The sequence below is a fragment of the Condylostylus longicornis genome, unplaced genomic scaffold (assembly GCF_029603195.1).
Source record: "Condylostylus longicornis isolate FDR11 unplaced genomic scaffold, ASM2960319v2 ptg000072l, whole genome shotgun sequence".
Classification (NCBI taxonomy): Eukaryota; Metazoa; Arthropoda; class Insecta; order Diptera; family Dolichopodidae; genus Condylostylus; species Condylostylus longicornis.
The window spans coordinates 2,440,819-2,463,052 of record NW_026578040.1 but is presented as its reverse complement, the minus strand read 5'-3'; the positions used below and the strand labels follow the sequence as shown (position 1 = coordinate 2,463,052).

The 22,234-nt window shown below is 25.6% G+C and overlaps 1 protein-coding gene across 1 annotated transcript in view; it reads right to left on the bottom strand.

Annotated features, from left to right (window-relative positions):
* Nucleotides 1–22,234, bottom strand: part of LOC129612398 (dual specificity tyrosine-phosphorylation-regulated kinase 2) — a 153,201-nt gene that overhangs the window by 116,830 nt on the left and 14,137 nt on the right. Inside the window, exon 3 of the mRNA XM_055525961.1 lies at nucleotides 19,083–19,157. Coding sequence (XP_055381936.1) covers nucleotides 19,083–19,157 — 75 coding nt within the window. The remainder of the gene's footprint in view (nucleotides 1–19,082; nucleotides 19,158–22,234) is intronic.

Genomic DNA, 22,234 nt, shown 5'->3' with positions numbered 1-22,234 from the left:
TATCCAGAGTATTTAAAAACTCCACTAATTAATACCCTCAAAATTTATTAAAAATATTTTAAAAATTTTGAAATATTTTCAAAATTTTTAAAATATTTTATTTTTAGGTTCTATCATAGCATTGCTCATCATAAATATATTTCTTTTAGTATAAACGTATCAGAATATACAGATAGTAATACAGAAAATATTTCTAGGTGCACAGGAACAAATACATGAAAAGTGACGATTTTTATTAGTTAGTATAACTATAATAATTACTATAATTTTGATAAAAATTAATTTTATTTCAAATTAATTTTTATTATAAAATTCGATTATTTCGAAAAATTTATTTTACATATACTTACTATACAAATTTGAATTATTATTTGGAGCATAAATTGATCTGAGTTTTAAAATAAAATTCAACTTACCTAAAAAAGAAAAAAAAATATTATAGTTAGAATTTTTAAACATAATTTAAGCAATAAAATAATAAAAATATATTTAATTTTTAATAAATTATAAAAATATGAAAAAGAAATAATTTATTTATTAAAAACATATTGTATAACTTTCATTTTTATTGCGATTTATGTGATTTTTTAATATGAAAAACGTTCACAAACAATTCTTATGCATTTTTAAAGTTAATAGAAATGCGCTATTAATGAAAAAAGCTTTCTTTTGTTGCGAACAAAAGCAGAAAAAGTTACTTTTTATAGAAAATATGCATTTATGCTAGCAAACTATAAAAATATATAAGAGAAGAGAATTTATTGCAAATACAAATATAGGTGTGTATGTACTTAATTTAAATTATAAGAAAATATGCATGTGCAAAAACACTCTTAAGAAATAGATTGAAATTGCATAAACACTTTAAGTCTGGCACGTGTTTCTCTTATAAGCAAAACTTTTTTTTATTAATATAATGTTAATTTTTTATATATACATACATACATATGTACATAATAAGTATTCAGATTTTTCTCAAGGTAGAAGACAGAGATACTAACACATACTTTTTTAAAAATAATTTATTTGAATTTATTAAAAATTAATGGCAATATCAACACTTTCGTACACGCATTTTTTTTTTCAATTTTTCTATTTTTAATAGTAAAAATCAATCAATTTATTACTTGAAATGTTCCTGAACGTATACAAAATCAAGAAATGATATTATGAAATATTGAAATGAGTCAGTTTTAGTTATACCTTACTCATATAAGTAAATTATATTTCAAATTTATACTTATATGTATGTGACGGAAATTCGTAAAGTTAAATTTTTTTACTAGTCCCAAAGACTAAAATTAGATGCTTAGCTATAAAGCAAGTGAAAAATAATAATCAGTTCAGAATCATAAGCATATATAAGTAGCCAAAATTTTGTATTTGAATGACTACAACTCGGAAACGATAAATCTTACACCAACAAACAGCTTATCGTTATGTAGGTCTATCAATTGAGAAAAAAAACTTATGAACAACTCACTGTTGTAGTTTCAATAGTTTCGAAGCTGGAATGGATGTTCTTGAGACAAAATTTTTTCAGTCTGATTTTTTTAAAGCTCCAAAACTAATCCTAAACGGCCAACTTACTCTCACCTCCCCGCCCACACAATTTTTTTTCTAAAAAAATTTCGACGAATCATCTTCGAGCACGTTTATACCAGAATCGGACCACATTCCTTTACATTATGCGCTCAAATCATAATTCTAACTATTTCTTACTTAAAATAAATGTTAAAAATTGAAATATAGCTCTTAATTTATAAGTATGAAAAAACTAATCAATACAAAATAATATTTAATTTATTATTCTATGGATGTAGCTATATATGTATATTGCACAATATCGCACAATATACGCACACTTTTGAAAAAAAACAAAAGTAGTCGAAAAACCTAAAAAACCTCCAGATGAATTAAAAGAAAAAAGTGTTAATTTCAAGCTATTTGAGTCCCATTATAATAAAAGAGTAATTTGCATTTCACAGCATGCTGTAAAAATCATCATTTATCTCTAACATTTTTGTGTTACTTTACACATACATATGTATAGTTAATCGAACATGTGCACATATACATACATATATGTATGTACATAATATAAACATATAATTAACATAACGTTTCAAATATAATGTTATGGAAAATAAAGAAAACGTACAAGCGCGGCAACTTGTTATACTTTATGTATAGAATAAAAGCAAATATGAATTTCAACAAAAAAATTTTTATACATTCCTATATTTATTTTAGTTCATTATTTTCGTTGTGCCTTTGTTAAAATTTTACATTACATTATACATAATGAATGCTAACATTCCACGAAATGTATGTATGTATGTATATCAAAATTTTTTGAGATTATTATATTCCAGCTGAAAAAGAAGAAATCTCACAAATGAATTATGCAAATAAGTACAAGTATATGTTGATTAAAAGTTGCGAGCTTAATATAATTTAAATTAATAATTAAAATAATATTAAATAAATTTTGCTTAGAATTTTTTTTTAAAATTTAAAAGACATGCAAACCACAAGTCGTTCTTAATGGGGAAATTCAAATTTAATCTTAAAATTTCAATAAATTGAACTTTTGAATCATTTCTAAAATTTTTACAAAATTTAAATTTTTAATAACTTCCATTCCATTTCCCATAACCTCTTTCTTTAATACCATTTAATATTCAGACAAACGCACCAAATTACATAGTCCATAATAACAAATCTATTATACTTTCTGCAACTCACATATTTAAGTATGTATATCAAAGGAAATTCATTCGAACAAAAAGCAAACAAACAAGTTACGAGTAATGAAAATAAAAAAAAAATTCATTCGAAATCTTTTTTCCGTACTCGTATTAGTTAAAAACAGTTCATAAATATTTACTTACATACTATTATTGTATTAACTTTAAACTTCAAAATAGTAGCTAATTTTCAAAATAGTTAACTATCGTATACAGCGATAAACTATAATTAGTTAAATACTACTATAAAATATTAATGACATTCATTATACCGCACCACATAACAAAAAGAAAAATAGAAAAAAACACGTTTGAAACGACAAAAAAGTCTGTTATTTTAATGAATATTAATAACGATCATTATTTGAAGATAGTTAAGTTATAGATTTACGGTAGAAAAAGAAAATGATAGTAACGAGATTTTATTATTTTGCAAAAAAAAAATTAATTAATAATATTCGCATCATTTCTAATAAAATGATGAACAAAAATGGTAGGCTACATTAAATTTATGTGAAAAATGTGCAATTTGAAATTATGATTAGCACTAAATAATTCCATTTTATAAGTCCTTGTTTATAATTTAAAATCCTAAACTGTTTTCTTCAGTTTGATTTGGTGCGATTATAGTTCTATACCAGTATTAAAAATAAAAACAAAACATATACAAAAGGAGTATAGCTTTTTAAAGTGTAAGTAAAAATACATACACCAATTATTTATAGACTACAATTTAAAGGTTAAATAAACATTACAGGAAATATAATATAGAAATTTTGCTTATAAATTATTTAAGACAGACTATACTATTTTTGTTAAGTTCTTAACAAAGCAAAGTAATTAATTATAAATTTTTAACTTGATTTATTTGTTATTTTTACATTTCCTATAATATCCTTATTAGGAAGACAGGGTTGAATTTTAGATGAATCTTTATACCATAAACGTATTAGTATAATTTATTGTTTTCATTCTTTGTTTCCTTTTCTAAGTATAATGCGCGAAAATGATTTAATTTCAAAAATAATCTTAAAAGTGAAATAAAGAGACTTCGCTACAAAATCAACAGCATACATATATGCAAGTATACATATAGGCGTGTTATAGTTATCATTATGTGTAAAACATTTTCTCATATACAATGTGAAATAAAATTTATTGCTATATAGTCTCCTCCCAAATAAATGCGTCTGCTGATATTTCAAAATTTTAAAACTGTTAAATGAAGAAAGCGTTTAGAAAAATTCAACTTAAGTGCACGGTTTACACAATTAAAAGCGTTTTTTGTGGAAAACGCTTTCATTATCAACCGAAACTATTTAAACTTATTTTATTGTAATTGAATTAACAGTTTATCAACTATGTATAACCAATTTATTTCAGAATATTAAGTTATACGGTTAATATCGTATTATCAATGAACCTAAGACTTCACAAAAATGTACTAAATCCAAATACAATAAATTCATTGAAAGCAAATTTTCCTCTTTCTTTTTCCTAAAGTTGCAAGCTCAATAATTACATCGGAAATTAAAAACAATTTATTGCCTTGACAAATTGAAATTACATACCATTTTTACATGAGAATCCGATATCGTAAAAACATTCACCTAATATATAGATACTCACTATTCATCTATCTATATTATCAGAAGCCAAAACCATTATAATTCAATATTTTATATAGAAGTCCTTTAGGAATTTCTATTTTCTTTTCTTCTTTAGATTATTTTTTATTCAAAGTTTTATATCAATTTTTTCATTTTACTGGCATATAAAAGGGTTAAATATCATAATATTTCAATAAATTCCTAAGTATATTCTTTCCATATATTTGAAAAAATATGAAAAGGAAACTTATGATAATACGAAAAAGGAATTTAATGCTTAATAATTCCTACACAATCCTTGTTATGTACGAGTACATATACATATATTTGCTATATCAAACTGTAAAATAGCAAAAAAAAAATATTTAGTTGCTCAGGGGGCTAAACAAACTTACAAAATGAAGATAAAAAAAATATGTGTAGATTATATAAGTATGTATATAGGTAAACTTAGTTATTGAGAGATCACTATATTTAAATTTATATATATATGTAAATGTATGTAGGTGCAGGAGAAAATACAAGAATAAAAACTTTTACTATTTAGCAAAGAATATTACCTATATTTACAAGTATAAAAAAATATATGCTAAAAATATGTTATACAATAGTTTTCTATACAAATAAATTATTGGTTACTATTTAGTGATTATTTCCCAACTTGTTTACAAGATAATAATAAATACATATTTCAATAACGAATTCCCATTCTTCCCTATTGTATTAATTTATTTATTTTAACTTTATTACTTTTATTATTTGCACTTTGATTTTTACTCATTTTGAAAAATGTTTAACCATAAATAAGTAGCGAAAAAAACGCGATACGTAAACCATTCATTATTAAAATAAACAAAGCAATATTTTCTTTCAGAATTCTTTATTTGGGGCTTTAGTTATAGACGTATTTGTTTTATATATCTACACTTATGTTTACAAATTTTTATATGGGAATCAAAAAATTAATTATCAAACGTTTTTTATAGAAAAATGTGATAATTTTCATACCAATTCTTTATAAATACGTTATAAGCGTTTTTATGCATTGGAATCCTTTTGAAGTCAAAGTCAATATATCGTATATTTTTATTACTACAACCCTAAAGTTCAAAATATGATACACATACAGTATTCAATAATTGCTTTTTGGATTGTAATTGTGAACCGAAGGAATTAGGAATTGTAATTAAAGTCTCAAAAGAACCTATAATTGAGCTTCAAATTCCTTCAATCTAAAATAGGAAAACAGATTTTCTATAACTGATATCTATAACTAAATCTGCATTTCTATTAATAGTTTTAAATTCACCTACTTTTTTATTAATCAAATCTTTATTAAAAAAGGGGGTACAATTGAAGATAAAAGACTGCAAATTTCTTTCTGTAACGCTACATTTAAGTTTCATGATTTATATAACATTCTGGATTATCAATCCATAAAAATATCATTGAACTTAGTAAGTAAAATTAAAAAATAATTCTTTTTGTTGAAATTATTTTATGGGTTATTACGCAAGCTAATAAGTATGTAGTAAGAAATTGTTCAAAACAAGAGTGCGTTAATTGTAAAAAGGAAAACTTAAATAATTTCACTTACACACATTCTTACACTTAATTTGATCTCAAGGTATGGATAAACGAAAAATTTAAAAATTAAAAAGTAAAAAGAAAAGTTTCACTTTTATTTTTTCATTTTACTTTTTCATATTTTTTAAGTAGATTTTGTTAAGCACGAAATGCATCAGAAATTTTTTTTTTTAGATAGAGAAATTCACTAATAATTTTTAATCATATTTTCCATTTTTCAACGATGTATGCGTGTGCTTGCATAAAATAACAAGGGTAAATTATTATGAATATACACGAGAATATCACGGTTATATACACTATTTTATTATTATGTTTATTCAATGTAATTCAAGTACACATACATATGTGTACTATGTAAGTAAAAAAATTTAATAAACAAATATTAAAAATTACCGCTTAAGTGATTCCTTTCATTGAAATTCGAAAACAATGAAAGTGAATGAAAATTTTTTTTAAACTTAAGTAAAATAATGAGGAAAAAAGGTTTTTAAATTTTAATAAATATTTCATTATAAATACTATGATTTTTATTATAAAGTATTTAAGTATCTGCTTGTAAATGTTATGCAATGTTTACATTTTGTATAATTTACGCATGCGAAACTTTTGGCAACGTTCGAAATCAAATTGTTCTAAAACAAATAAAATTTATTATATTATACTTATATGCTTATACATACTGATAAAATTATGTGAATTATGTATTTTATATATCTATCCCCTTAATGTACACCGTACCAAACCCAAAGGGCAATAAAAATGCAGCATGCTTATATTCACTAATTATAAATGACGTAACTTTAATTACATGCCACGATTAAAAGTGATAATCATTAAATAAAAATTTAGCAGCCTATTTTTGTTAAATCCCTTTCATTTTTATTTTTATAAGTTTTGCCAAAAGCATCATGTTTTATGTACAATGTGAGAAGTATTGCTTTCACACTAAATTTAATAAATTTTCAACGAACATAATAAATTTTTACATAAAATACTTAAAAAAAGTCTTTTAGTTTCTTGAATGTGTCTATTTAAAGACCTTCCGCTGCATATCAGAGGCATATTCCACATTTTTTGTCATATCAAAAAGAATTAACGGGTTTCCTAGAATTATAATGTATGATATTTTTTATATCTCATACACCAGGCGTGTTATTATGCAAAATCAAATGATTTAGTCAAAAATTCAAAACTGAGCTTCGAAATTTTTTATATTGACGTTTAAATTTTAAAATTATCGCAAAATTCCTCCGACTAACTGTATATATATAATTTCTTTCTTTTATCTCGCTCTAATATCATTAACTTATTTTTGCATTGTACTTCGTATTTTGTAAAATTTAATGACGTAAGAAACTGGGGTCCATGGTTATCTTCCAGGAGCGAAGTAGGAATAAAAAAAATTTCGTATTATGAAGGTGCACTGTATTTGTTTACATTTCCACATTCAAGTTTATATATGTATACATTTGCGCACATACATATGTAAGTATAAATATACTATGTTTTGTTACCTTCGTAATAATAATTCTATTAAAATTTTTTTACATTTTTTCTTAGCATTGTTTCTATATACAGTACTAAGATGTTATGTTATAGTTCTCATTATGTATTCATATGTGCTGTTCATTTACGTAATAAGTCACATATGCACATGTGTATAAACGAATAAATACGGTTAACACAAAAAAATTACACGTATGTATGTATATGTAAGTAACAATTTACTTAAATATTATGTGTACTAATAAAAAAACCAGAAAAAAAATATTTAAATAGTGAAGTGAAAATGTTTAAAAAATTATTTTGCATTCTTAATTAGTTTGGTAACACTGCATATTACCGCATTGTTATTAAATGCATACATATGTATATTGTTGTTATTACACTAAAAAAAATAAAAACAAAAAAAAACAAGAATCTAAACAAAAAATTTTTAAAAATGACGATTTTTTATCCGAAAAAATGTTACAATTTTGTTACATTTACGCGTTCAGAGATAAAGTTGCGGAACTTTTGTGTGTTGTTTATTTAGAAAAGTTATAGAAAAATTCGCAAACCTTTTTTATTTTTGCTTATTTTATCTTTTATGTTTCACCTAGTTTAATTATAGTAAAATATTTTGTGGCAAATACTTGTATGTTAAATTAACAATTATTTCTTTAAATTAGCATTTTTAAGTTTGGAATTGGAAAGGTTTTGTGAATGTCGAGAAATCATGCGTTTTTAATAGGTTTCCATCAAAATATAATTCAATATTGACAAAAAAGATTTCTTTTCTTTTTCTTTTAGTGTAAAAAGATTTAAGAATTTGTGAAATTTTTCAAAATGTTTTAATTAAAATTTGAAATGTATCCTAAATATATGGTAAAATATTATAGATTCAATACATATTATACTGTCAATATCATCGGAAAGGAAATATGACTTAATTGTTCTCAATTACGAATATTTTCTTAATAATCAGTAATTGCAACACTAATAATCAAAATTATAATAATACAATATAAAATTTATAGGAAATAGATGACTTATAACTATAAATTAGCACTGTATATACTAATAACTTCATAATACCTAAAAGAATCTGTGCGTATATAGTTTCGTATGTTTCATTTTGTTATATAAAATTCTTAATTTCATGACAATAATCAGAACTAATTTTATGCGAATTTATATTAAATTTATTCACATTCAAGTATTTATTTAAATTATTCTGAAATTTCAATATTTCTTTGAAAAAAATATTAATATGAAAGAAGAAAATTTATAGGTATTAATCGTTTATTTAGAAATCATGTAAGAAAAATTATACTTAAAAAACAGTGATAATAAATTAAATTTGAAATTATTAACAAAATAACATGGAATAAAACTGTTTAACTGTTTATATATAAATATATTCTGTGTATTCTGTATACTCCAGCACATTATGTACGTAATTTGTATGTTTATAATAAATTATTAAAGTTTATTAAGTATCTTAAGTTAATTCTGTGTAATATCACCTTTGGATTGAGGCCAGAAAATGAAAAAATCTTAATTTTCATTAAATATAAAAATATAATTTTGATTTTCTTAAAAAAAAATTAAGCAAGTATCCATAATTTATGTTTATATATATTTAATATATACATATTAATTTATTTCCACGAAATTTTTATAAACTTCCAAAAAAAAAAAGTTTTGAGGATTTCAAAAAAAAAAAAACAACAATAAATTTTCCATATAATTTCGGGTGAAATATATACATATAATAAAAAGTGTTATATGTGTGATTCTTCGAAATTATTTAATTGAATTTTGATGAAATTCAAGATAATTCGAAATTTTTTAAGAAATTAACACACTAAGAAATGATAGTATTGCCAATTGTTCCAAAGTGAAATTTTTTTTTTGAACAATTTAATAATTTAATAATAGTCTTGCTTATTTCACATATAAATAAACAAAGTTATAAATTGTGCAATAAATCTTATAACCATAATTAATAACCATGTTAAAAATTTAAAAACGTTATCCGTAATAAAATTACAAAATTTGGCAACCCTACACTTAATTTTGTTTTTATTTAAAAAAAAAAACAAAAACCTGAAAACACTGAAGATTTATATTGACTCAATGACATTTATATTGAAATTATTATTATAAATAGGTTAATGACACTCACAATAATTTCGCAATTTCGCTTAAAAAAATTTCACTTTAAGAATACAGCAACCATAAATTCTGAAAATCATCATAAAGTACAAGAAATAAAAAAAGTACAAAATTGGTTAATTATTATGACAATAACCACAAAACAAAAATTATTACCATTTTACATACCGCGAATATGTGATTCGTTCTTGCGTTTTATATGTATATCATTCATTTGCATTCCTCTTTCACCATCAAGCACACTTTTTGCTTCAACATTGAAAAACAATAATATGAAGTCTGTTTTGGCAAAAGAAAATTTTAAACATAAAGAGAGACTGTAGATAGGCACTGTAGCGAACATGGTTGTGTATTTGTAAATTAAATAAAAAAATTTTTTTGGATTTCTTTTTTGCAAATTCATGTTCAAAAGGCCCACAATTTTATCCTCAATTTTCGTTGTGAGATGAGAGAAAATTGAAAAAACAAAAATAATTTGTTGTCCGTTACTCGACCTCAGAAATATTTTAATTTTTGTTTTCCCTATATGTTTTCTTTTTTAAAATAATAATTTTTTTGTAAATATTTGATACATATGGTTAACTCATGTAAACACAAGCAAAAATCTTTGTGAATAACCTTGTTCTCTAATCTTTTAATATTGTACTCTAAAGCATTATCCAATCCAAAAACTAATGCTTTAAAATAATTCCAATCCAGAAAAAGTGAGAATATGCAAATGAAGCAAAATGATTCTAAGCAAATTTAATTTTTTCTAAAAATTATTTCATATTAATGGTTGAATTATTTCATAAACAAAAATTGGAATATTTTTGAAAATGCTTTCAAATTTTTTTCTGAATATTTTTGGAATTCGGTCTTAACTTTTGTTTTTTAACCCTATAGTTTTTTAATGCATTATGTAATCTAGATCTACATTGAACGTAAATTTTCAAAAATGCAATATCTAAATAACAAATGTATTTATATAAAACGCTCAAATTCACATCATTAAAACCGTTATACCTTGATATACTTTATTCAAAATTGATCAACTTATCATGGCAACGCAAAAATAAAGAACAACAACATACAGAAAATTTACAGTTCATTTAAATATAGTACAACTTTTTTTTGTTTTTCAGAAACCGTCTACTGGCATTAACTTTCCTCTTATCATTAGAGAACTTTTTCAATTTCACAAAAATATATACGTGCATACATAAATATAGATGTAAGGCCTAAAATTTATAAATTTATACTATCAGTTGTATGCGAAATTATGAATCATTTTACCTATATACATACACACGTAAAGATGATTCACAAACTTTTTTAGAAGATCGCGAGACAATCAAAACCACAATTTCCTCGTTTTGTTTTTTCCTTCTTTTTTTCCTTTTGTTGGGTTTTTCTTCATGTACGACTACTAGACGAAACAAATACATATATTCACTCTTCTTTGCTTTATTCAATTTTGCTTATAAAATGGAAAACGCGTCATAGTATACAGAAAAAATGCGAAAGCATGGAAAATTCTAGGAAGCTTTTCTTTTTTTTAATTTTATTTTTCTTATTTTCTATATTGTTATTATAACTGCCTCACGCAGTTATCACATAATAGAGTTGAAGCGTGTGACTAAAGTATGAATGAAATTCTAAATAAAAAAACCGAAAATAATAAAAGATCAACCATAACAAAAGAAGAAAGCAGCTGGAAAGCAGAACACTTAAAATTTCTTTCTATAATTCGCTATTAAAATATGTATTTACGTATTGGGTATGAGAACTCAAATAAAATTTTTTGAATAAAACCAAAATATTGAAAACAAAAATGTTAAACGACAATCTTCTCATTTTGTTTGCTAATCCTTAAAAGGTTCAAGGAAATTTTTTGCGAAAGGTTATATTTTTTTTTTATTTTTGACTCATAAAATTGATTTTTGACAGATTCATTTTTTAAAATTTTAATTTGTCAAAAATCCGTTCCTCCGTCCGTGAACATGTTTACAAAACTTCTACTCCCTTGAAGATAGAAAGCTAAAATTTTATATGTACATGGAAACTTATTTCCATAGAGCAAAATTTTTAAATATCTCTCCCCCTTTAAAATATATATTATACCCCTCCCCCTAAAACCCTAAAAATGACATTTTTTAACTATTTATTGCAGTGAAACCATCAGCATTTTCCAAATTTTGCAAACGTTGATATATAGTGGCTGGCTTATTCTACCGCGACATACTATATTTGAACTTTAAAAAAACAAAATGGCCGCTAAAATTTACCGTTATCTAAAATCTATTTTTTCCAAATATTTGATGTCGTTTTTCTTCTAGGTTTTGAGAGCCTAAAATTCTAATTTTATTAATACTTAATACTTTATTTCATTAGAAGAAAACTTTTTCCCATCCCGACTACCTCCTAAGTATCTTCCCTCGAAATTTCTAAAATTTGAATTTTTGGCACCTTATAATTAACAAAAGCTAACTATAAATTGCATGGCATTAATCCAGTTCATCCCAAGTTAAATAGTTCATCCCAGTTCATCCCAAACAATCAATAAAATAGTTTCGTGTGTGAATGAAAATAATTTTAATAGTGTAGTAGGCATACACAGATTGTTTTTAAAAGCAAATTTTCCACTTGCTGAAGTGAAAAGGGCTACAATACGAAGCATTGGTTTGATCCAACTTTATTCTTTTCAGAACTCTGTAGTTGTTCGCCTCTAAACTCTTGTATGACAGTGTACTACAATCATATGAAATTCCATATTTTTCTTAACATATTTTATAAACACATTACTTTTTTAAGTTTATTTCACTATAAATGGCAAACAGTACAAAATATTAAATGCGTAATCGTAAAATCGAAAAGAAAACAAGTAAAAACGTTTCAGTCGGTATAAACCGATTGAATTATACCCTGCACCTTTCGTTATTGTGTAGCAATTATTCGAACCTGTGAGATCATTCTATAGAAACTTCACGGACATGTCTGACCTATAATTGGACATCCGACTGCCAAGTTTCATCAATCTGACCTTATAATTTTTCAAAATATTTAAAATTAGCTTTTGGAGTTGTATGGTAAGTACCTAAACTTGTCAAGCAATTCCATCAAAACTTCACAAATATATCTGATCTATAATCGGACACACAACTGCCAAGTTTCATGAATCTGACTTTATTATTTTTCCAAATATTAAGAATAAGCTTTTAGACTTGTATGGGATCTACTCGAACCTGTTAAGCAATTCCACCACAACTTCAGAAATATGTCTGACCCATAATTGGACACATGACTGCCAAGTTTCATGAATCTGACTTTATTATTTTTCCAAATATTAAGAATAAGCTTTTAGACTTGTATGGGAGCTACTCGAACCTGTCAAGCAATCGCACCAAAACTGTAGAAATATATCTGACCCATAATTGGACATACGACTGCCAAGTCTCATGAATTTGACTTTATTATTTTTCCAAATATTTAAAATAAGCTTTTGGGGTTGTATGGCAAGTACCCGAACCTGTCAAGCAATTCCACTAAAACTTCACAAATATATCTGATCTATAATCGGACACACAGCTGCCAAGTTTCATGAATCTGACTTTATTATTTTTCCAAATATTTAAAATTAGCTTATGGAGTTGTATGGCAGGTACCCGAACCTGTCAAGCAATTCCTCCAAAACTTCGGAAATATATTTGACCTATAATTGGACACATGATTGCCAAGTTCCATGTATCTGACTTTATTATTTTGCCGAATATAAAAAATTTGCTGTTGAAGTTGTATGGCAGCCACACGAACCGGTGCAGCTATCCCATTATAATTTTTAGAGCATGTGTAGAATATAATTGGACACATGTATACAAAATTTTATATTTATAGCTTTATTAGTTTTTGAAATATTTAAAATAAACTCTTGGAGTTGTATGGCAGCTACCCGAACCCGTTGTCCGACTTAGTCCAATAACAATAGGGTTCGTCCTTGGCACAAAAGAAAAAACTTGTGAAAGTTTGGTGTCGATTGCATTATTCGTTTTTGAGTTATCGTGCGATCGGACGGACGGACGGACGGACGGACGGACGGACGGACGGACGGACGGACGGACGGACGGACGGACATGTCTAAATCGACGCAGAATTTTACGCTGAGCAAGAATATATATATATGTCCATACCGCAGATGACTCCTTCAAGTAGTTACAAACTCCATACCAAAGTTAATATACCCTTCACGAAGTGCAGGGTATAAAAATAATTCTATAACTACTTATTTTTTCAAATATAGTACATAACTCAGAAAAATAAATAGTCCGCAAAATATATGATGAAATTAAATATCGGCGTGTTTATAGAAGTTTATTTAAAGTAAAATGATGTCTCTTTGATTTTCATTACCTTTATGTTTACATACATGTATACATGTAAATATAAATATAAAATATAACTCACGAATAAATAAATAATCAATTTGCAAAAAGTCAATTTCCCCCTTTTTAGCACTTTTCCAAAAATTTTTTTGAAAAAAGTGCTTATTTGTTTCACTCTGTCCGTCCGTCCGTCCGTCCGTCCGTCCGTCCGTTGACACTTTTTTTGTTTACAAAACTTCTACACCCTTGATGATAGAAAGCTGAAATTTCATACGTACATAGATCTTTACTAGAAACTTATTTCCGTAGAACAAAATTTGTACCTATCTCCCCCCCGCTAGAAGTTATACCCCCCCAAATCCCTAAAAATGGCCTTTTTTAAATATTTGTTGCAATGAAACCATAAGCATTTTTGAAATTTTGCAAACGCAGAAAGGCAGTGGCTTGCTTTCCCTAGCGTGATATACTATAGTTAAACTTTATAAAAACAAAATGGCCGTTCAAATTTACCGTTATCTAAAGTCCCTTTTTTTCCAAATTTTTGATGTCGTTTTTCTTCTAGACCCCATAATCTACAACTTTGAAATTTTAGGGGCTTTTAGATATTAACAAATAGTTCATTTTGTTAGAAGAAAATTTTTTTCCATCTCCACCCCCTCTCAAGTTATCACCTCTTGAAATTCGTAAAATTTGAATTTTTGACACCTTATATTTCCGAAACCGCAAGCTTTTCCAAATTTTTATGAACTCAAAAGGCTAACGGTAAATTCCATGAAATTAAAAAATATAATTATTTTTCTTAACTCACACAATTGACCCTTAAAATCGAGCATTATGTTAACCCCTTTTTATATTAATTTTTGCTTTATTTCAAAGACTATGCATATATGCGTCATCCTAAATATATGCAATCCTAGAAATAGTTTTGTGTATGAATGAAAATAATTTTTATAGCGTGATAGGTATACATAGAGTGTTTGTAAAAGCAGAATTTTCACTTGTTGAAGGGAAAAGTGCTACAATACAAACCGTTGGTTTGACCCAACTTTATTATTTATACATTTTTAAAGTACATACATGTACGCAAATACTATATATACTATATACCTAATGTCTGCAGTGAAAAAACTACATAAAGTAAAATGAAAATGCATTTGTAAGTCATGCGTTACAATTAAGTTTTCCACATAATTGCACAAAATTTATGTACTACCATTTATGCTGAATGATATTTTTTCTATACGAGTCCTAAAATATTTTTTACTATATAATATCCAAAGTCAGATAGTTTAGTAATAGAGTAAACATTGATCTTTTTTTTATTATTATTTTTTAATATTTCTCTTCTATTATTTCGGAATATATGTAGATATGTGCGTCTATAAAAGAATATGATATGCGATATTTTGTATACGAACGCTCGATTAATGACGATCGCAAGGAACAACTTGCTTTAGAGATACAGATTATTATTTATTTTATCCTCTTATATTTTTTAAAAATATGTATTCACTTGCTTGAATCTTAGCTTTATTATAAAAATAAGGTTGGTATTAGAATAATAGAAAATTTCTAATTATTCGCTTATAAACAACTTCCATAAGGCGCACAAAATTATGAAAGTTACTTAAAGACCTTATTATAAAGATATTATAATTAACTTCACAGTACACGTTTGTGAATCATATTTTATCTCGGTTAGTTTTTCTGATAAAAAGAAATTTGACAAGAGAAAAAGGAAATATTCCCAACAAAATAGCATAACACTATATCTCAGGGGATTCATCAAGGAATACACAAACATATACAAAAGTATGTACATCATTTTGATGGATATATGTATATCATATTCTAAATTTCTGGCTACAGGCCAATATTAATTTCAATGATACCCACAGTTGTGGCCTAACTATATACAAAAGGTATGTATCAATAGCTATATCATATGTGTAGACTCTTATTTTTAATTAATTCTGCTGTTGCTGCTGCTATAATGTTATTATAAAATTATGTAAATGAACTCAATTTATTTATGTCTAGTTTAAGATACAAGATTATTAATATGAAAGTACACAAATTTACAAAATAAATATTTTTGATTTACATAAGTGCATAATAATAAGTAGTGAGGGATTATAATAGAAATCAGCATCGATGTAGAGAAGGCACAGGCGCACAGTATACAGTTAATAAATGAAAATATATTTATGTATATAAGTAAGTCTTTGTTGTCAGTTCTATAAAATAATTTTTTTATATTTCTTTTACTTTTCTTTTTATGTTTTGTTTTCGCTTTTCTTTTGTATGTTTTTTATCACTTTTCCTTTTCTGTCGCACTTCTCTGTCTTTTTTTTTGTACTTTCACTTTAAATTTAAATGCGAATTAAACAGAAGAAAAAAAAATTTAAATATTTAGAAGAGAGAAATCATTTTGTCATGTCATTTGTATGTAAAGCATAATCATATCGCGCAACAACGAAACTAAAAACAAAGTTGAAAAACTATCATTGAATAACGGCGATAATGCGCGCAATGTAGTAGTTGATTTTCGCGTTAATAATTAATGGAACAAAGCGGAACATTTAAGATAAAATAAAAAAATCTAAAATATAAGACTACTCATAAAAAAATAAAAATTTATAAAAAAGAAATTTATATTGTAACAAATTCTTTTGGTTGTTGAAAATTTAGTCGTTAGCGAAAAAGCAAATATTCATGCTACGTTTATGAGTACTTTGTAGTTTTTTGTTATCGCATTTTGTCGCCATAACTGTTTAACGACACCACAAAATTTTGTTTTTTATTTGTTATTTCAGTTATTGTTTCCCATTTTATATAAAAAATTGCAAACATACTAGTTCCATTTCAAAATATGTTGAAGATTAATTTTTCAAAAAAACCAAATTTTAAAGACAACAAAACAGATGAAGAAGAAAATACAACCGTCTTATTTAGAAACGGTTGAAAATGTGTGGAATAATAAGGAAGGAAAATGGAAAAACAGTCAAAAACAAGCGACACTAGAAAGTAAAAACAAAAAAAAAGGAAGGCGAAATAGGGTTGAAGAAAAAGTAATTTTTCTTATTATTTTTGTAGTTCTTTCGCCTTTCATTTGAAAAACCTTAAAAAAGCTCAATTAAAAATTAGTGGAAAGAAGAAACTTGTTTTTAATACCTTTTCCAAGACGAACGAAATTGTGTTTACAAATAAACATATTTGTACGTCAGTACAAATGCTCATAAAAAAAATTATGAAAACTATACTGGAACTTTCTTATTTGCAAAAGAAAAAAAAAATAAAGTTAAATCAAATCAAAGACCAACCAATGAAGTAGCAATTTTCCCTTGAACAAGTGAAAATACTGATTTTAAAAAAAGACTAACACATTAATTAAATTATGTGCTCACTTTCTTTCATGTACCAAAATATGCATATCAAATGGTTGCATACATTTGGGATGAAAAATTAAAAACAGTGTTATCATAATGGTCGATTTTAACGGTTAAATAAGTGAATTAAAATAAGTAATCATATTTCTTGTCGGTGTTGGAATTTACCGTTAGCCTTTTTTTTCATAAAAATTCCAAGAAGCTTGCAGTTGCAGATATACATATATGGGGCCGTAAATTCTAATTTTACGAATTCCGAAATGCAATAATTTGTAGGCGGTGTAGATAGAAAAAATATTAAAAACATTTAATTTAACGAAATTAAGCATTTATTGATGTCTAAAGCTGTCAAAATTCCAAACTTCCAAAATTGTGATTTCTAAATTACTAATTAGGAAATTATGTACTTTTAAATATAGGTGGGGAAAGGTAAATATTCTCATCTAGAGAAATAAATTTTTAGTATAGATACATATATATATCATGTAATAATGCAAGCTTTCTATCTTAAAGGGAGCACAAGTTTTGTAAACAGACACAAGGACAAACGGACAGAGTGAAACTTATAAGAACATTTTCGTCTTTTTTGAAAAGTGCTGAAAAGAAGATGAATGGTGAAATTGATTAACAAATCTGTTTAAATATTTTAATATAGAAAATTTATTTTGCATACAATATGAATAGGTCAATGTGCCGCTTGAGTGTTTTTTCTTTTCATAAATTAAATTTTTAAATAAATCTTTATAACGCCTTACATTTATTCTGTACACCCCTAAAAAAAATGCTAACTTATAACAGTCTACAAACTTTTATTTCCTAAACACATATACGTTCATATGTATATAAACACTATTGTTATTAAAATTTATAAATTCATAAAGTTTTGAGGTAAAAAAGAGAGAGATTGAAACCTTTTCCGTGAATATCAGTCTTGAAAATTTTTAATGCAATAACATTGTTGTCACATCATTCAATGTAAAAATAACGTCATATTGAGTATGCAAACGTCTGGTTGTTAGAACTTTTCAAGAATTCAATCAAAAACAGAACACCTAAAGTTTACCTTTAGCTACAATAAAAAAAAGTATTCACATTTTTTTTAAATTAGCGATAAAATATCTAGGCTAATACGAGGAAATAGAGGAAATAAAATATTTTTTTTATTTGAAAAAGAGTTTTTAAATTACTTAAATTTCAAATTAAATTTTAAGTTAAAACATCGTCACAACAGTAGAAACAGATTCCATTATGCAATTATTTTATGAGAGAAAAACAATTATCTCGTGAAATGGATCTTATAGAAATACCATACAAGAGTACTTAAAACTAATTCAAGACACAAACAAGTTGTTCTAAGTAGCCTTCTTAGGGCAATTATTTTTTAATACAAGCTAAATATGTAATATTAATTATATTAGAATATATGTAATATAATTAAATATGCTACAATCAAATACAACAATTACAAAATTAAGCAAAACAGTTTCACGACTTTTGCCTTGCAAAGCGAAAAATTGTTATCGCAATTTAAAAGGATGCGAAAAAAAAATAGTTAAGTCTACAATTAGTGTTATTTATTATTATAATTATCATTGTCATTTTCACGATTTCAAAAGTTTATATACATAGTAAGTAAGTGAATATAAATAATCATATTGCGCATTATAATATTGTTTTAAGCTGCACAAACTAAAAGCTTTAATTCCTTTCGGAAATCTCTCTTACTTTTAATGAAAACTCATGTAAACTATGCACAATTGCTAATATAAAGCAATCGTGTGGTTCTACTGGGCTTGAATCCTACAAAAAAAAAAAATTTTAAAATATCCTTTAAAATAAATTTATATAAATGAGAAATATAACTTTAAAAAGAAAAACACACAAGTAAAACAAAGCCACATTTCATAATAGCAAACCATAAATTTAAAATCCAATTATATTATTCTAATCACTCAAAAAATTCTTATTTTAAATTGAAAAATGTTATATTTTAGCTTCAGGCATGCTCCAAAACAAACTATTTAGTTATTATGCTATAAAATAAGCTATTTATAAGCTATTTTGGTAAATCTTGTGCATATAATTCAATGTGTTCTAGAAAGTACGGGTGCAAGTGACAATTTTTCTTCAATAACTCAAGTCTTTGTAATTATTTGCATATCTCTAAATTGAACGGCTTGTGAAAAAGATTGTCACCAGAAAGATTCAATCCATTGATAGATTGATTTCTTTGTCGATATTTTAAGTCAAATTTTTATGAAAAACATTTTTTTTTATTAGCTCTATTGAATAATCGGAAAATTTGTAATTTTCTTAATTTTATTATAAATGCCTATAAGTATACACAATTGAATAATAACCAAGCACTTCCACAATTCTAGAAATTGTCTGCATAGCAATAAAATACAATTAATTTAATATGAAAATGTTTTTCTTTATTGCTTTCTAATTTTACACTTCCTTGATTCTATTGTCTTAAAAATTTCTATGTGTCCACATCGCTTACCTACGTATACCAAAAGGGACTACTTTAAGAGCTGTTTGAGTCTATATAAATTACTTATTTTATTTATACTTCAAACGTATTTTAAATTTTAAAATTAAAAGTTATACTGAACACATACATGTATATAAGTATATACAATGCATTTTCATCCGTTAATAATAATAGTTAACTATTTTTATAAAAAAAAGTATTTATAGTCATTTCACCTATACTTTGAAATTAATATTCAAAGAGGTGATTACCCATATTATCATATTGTATTATATCGCTCCACTGAATCAAATACTTTTTTTGTATTTAATTAAAATACTACTCAAGTACTTAAGTATAAGAAGTATAGTGTGTGCCTCTATTGTATAAATATTCATTTCTTGAGCATTAATTCCTGTGATGCGCAATGGATAAAATACAGTTTTTTAAGTATACATCGCATGTATTTCCCCTCATTGAATGCAAAAAAAAAAGATTTTAATAAAAAATAAATTTTTTTTTTTTAAAACGTGGTAGACTAGAAATCACAAAATCAGTACTAGAATTTTAAATATGTATACATTAAAGTACTATATGTATATCAAGACAAAAATAATATAAAAAAAATCTTGAATCAAATAATTTTGAATTTACTATGCGCTGAATATTTATGTTTATCTATTCCATTACTTAAAATAGAAAATTATGCAAAATGTATTTATTTATTTGTGCATAAGTATACATATAAGTATGTGCAAAAGTGAGCCGATAGGGGTATACCAAGAAACGACCATAATACATTATGATTTATTGCAAGGAAATGTTAAGAAAAAAAAAGCATTTGTCGGAGAATATGGTCGAATGAGCGTCTGAAGATTAAAAAAAAAATTCACATTTCGTTTCATTGTGAATAATATTTAAAAAGTTTGTTCTATAACAATTTTTTTATAATTAAAGTGATGGTTAAATAATTCTAATAAACATAATAGGGACGGATAGAATTTCTCTATATATAAAAATAAATAATTTAAATTTAATGTTATAACATAAAGAAATAAATTTTAATAAAAAGATGTTTAATCTATTATAAATTTTTATAGTAAGGCGTAGAGAGTAAGCCATTGCTCGTTGTGTTCTTTAGAAACTTTCATTTAATAAAGTTGGGTCAAACCACTGGTTTGTATTGTAGCACTTTTCCCTTCAACAAGTGAAAATTCTGCTTTTGAATACAGTCAATGTATATTTATCACACTATTAAAATTATTGTCGTTCATACACAAAACTATTTCTAGGATTGCATATATTTAGGATGATGCATACATGCAGTCTTTGAAATAAAGCAAAAATTAATATAAAGAGGGGTTAACATAATGCTCAATTTTAAGGGTTAATTGTGTGTGTTAAGAAAAATAATTATATTTTTGAATGTTATGGAATTTACCGTTAGCTTTTTGTTTATAGAAATTTGAAAAAGCTTGCGGTTTCGGAAATATAAGGTGTCAAAAATTCAAATTTTACAAATTTCAAGAGGCGATAACTTGAGAGGGGTGGAGATGGAAAAATTTTCTTCTAACGAAATGAGCTGTTTGTTAATGTCTAAAAGCTCCTAAAATTTCAAGCTAATACAGGCTGGGGTTTAGAAGAAAAACGAAATCAAAAATTTGGAAATAAAGGACTTTAGATAACGGTAAATTTGAACGGCCATTTTGTTTTTCTAAAGTTTAACTATAGTGTATCGCGCTAGGGGAAGCAAGTCGCTGCCTTTCTGCGTTTGCAAAATTTCAAAAATGCTTATGGTTTCATTGCAACAAATAGTTAAAAAAGGCCAATTTTAGGGTTTTGGGGGGGTATAACTTTTAGAGGGGGGGAGATAGCTAAAAATTTTGTTCTACGGAAATAAGTTTTTAGTGAAGATCTATGTACGTATGAAATTTCAGCTTTCTATCTTCAAGGATGTAGAAGTTTTGTAAACAGACACACGGACAGACGGACGGACGGACGGACGGACGGACAGAGTGAAACTAATAAGCACTTTTTTTCAAAAATTTTTTGGAAAAGTGCTAAAAAGAATATGATAGAAATAAGTCTGTGATGAAGATGTTACTTCGGGGTTTTCTTGATTATCATCATTTTGATGTTAATATTACTTTGTCTCCTTCTTCCGAAACAAAAAGATTCAGCTTTACCTCGGTATTCTGTATAAGAGATTTTAATTTAGTAAGCTCAATATTGAATTGTAGTGAAATTCTGAAGTTTTGTGAAATTCAAAGGCTTACTTAAATTTTTACCTCCTAATTTTTCTATTAAATGATAATGTTTTTGATAACAAACAGATTTTCGGTTTTAATAATATATCATTTTATCAGCTCCGATGGAACCGCCGCTGTTAAAAAATAAAAAA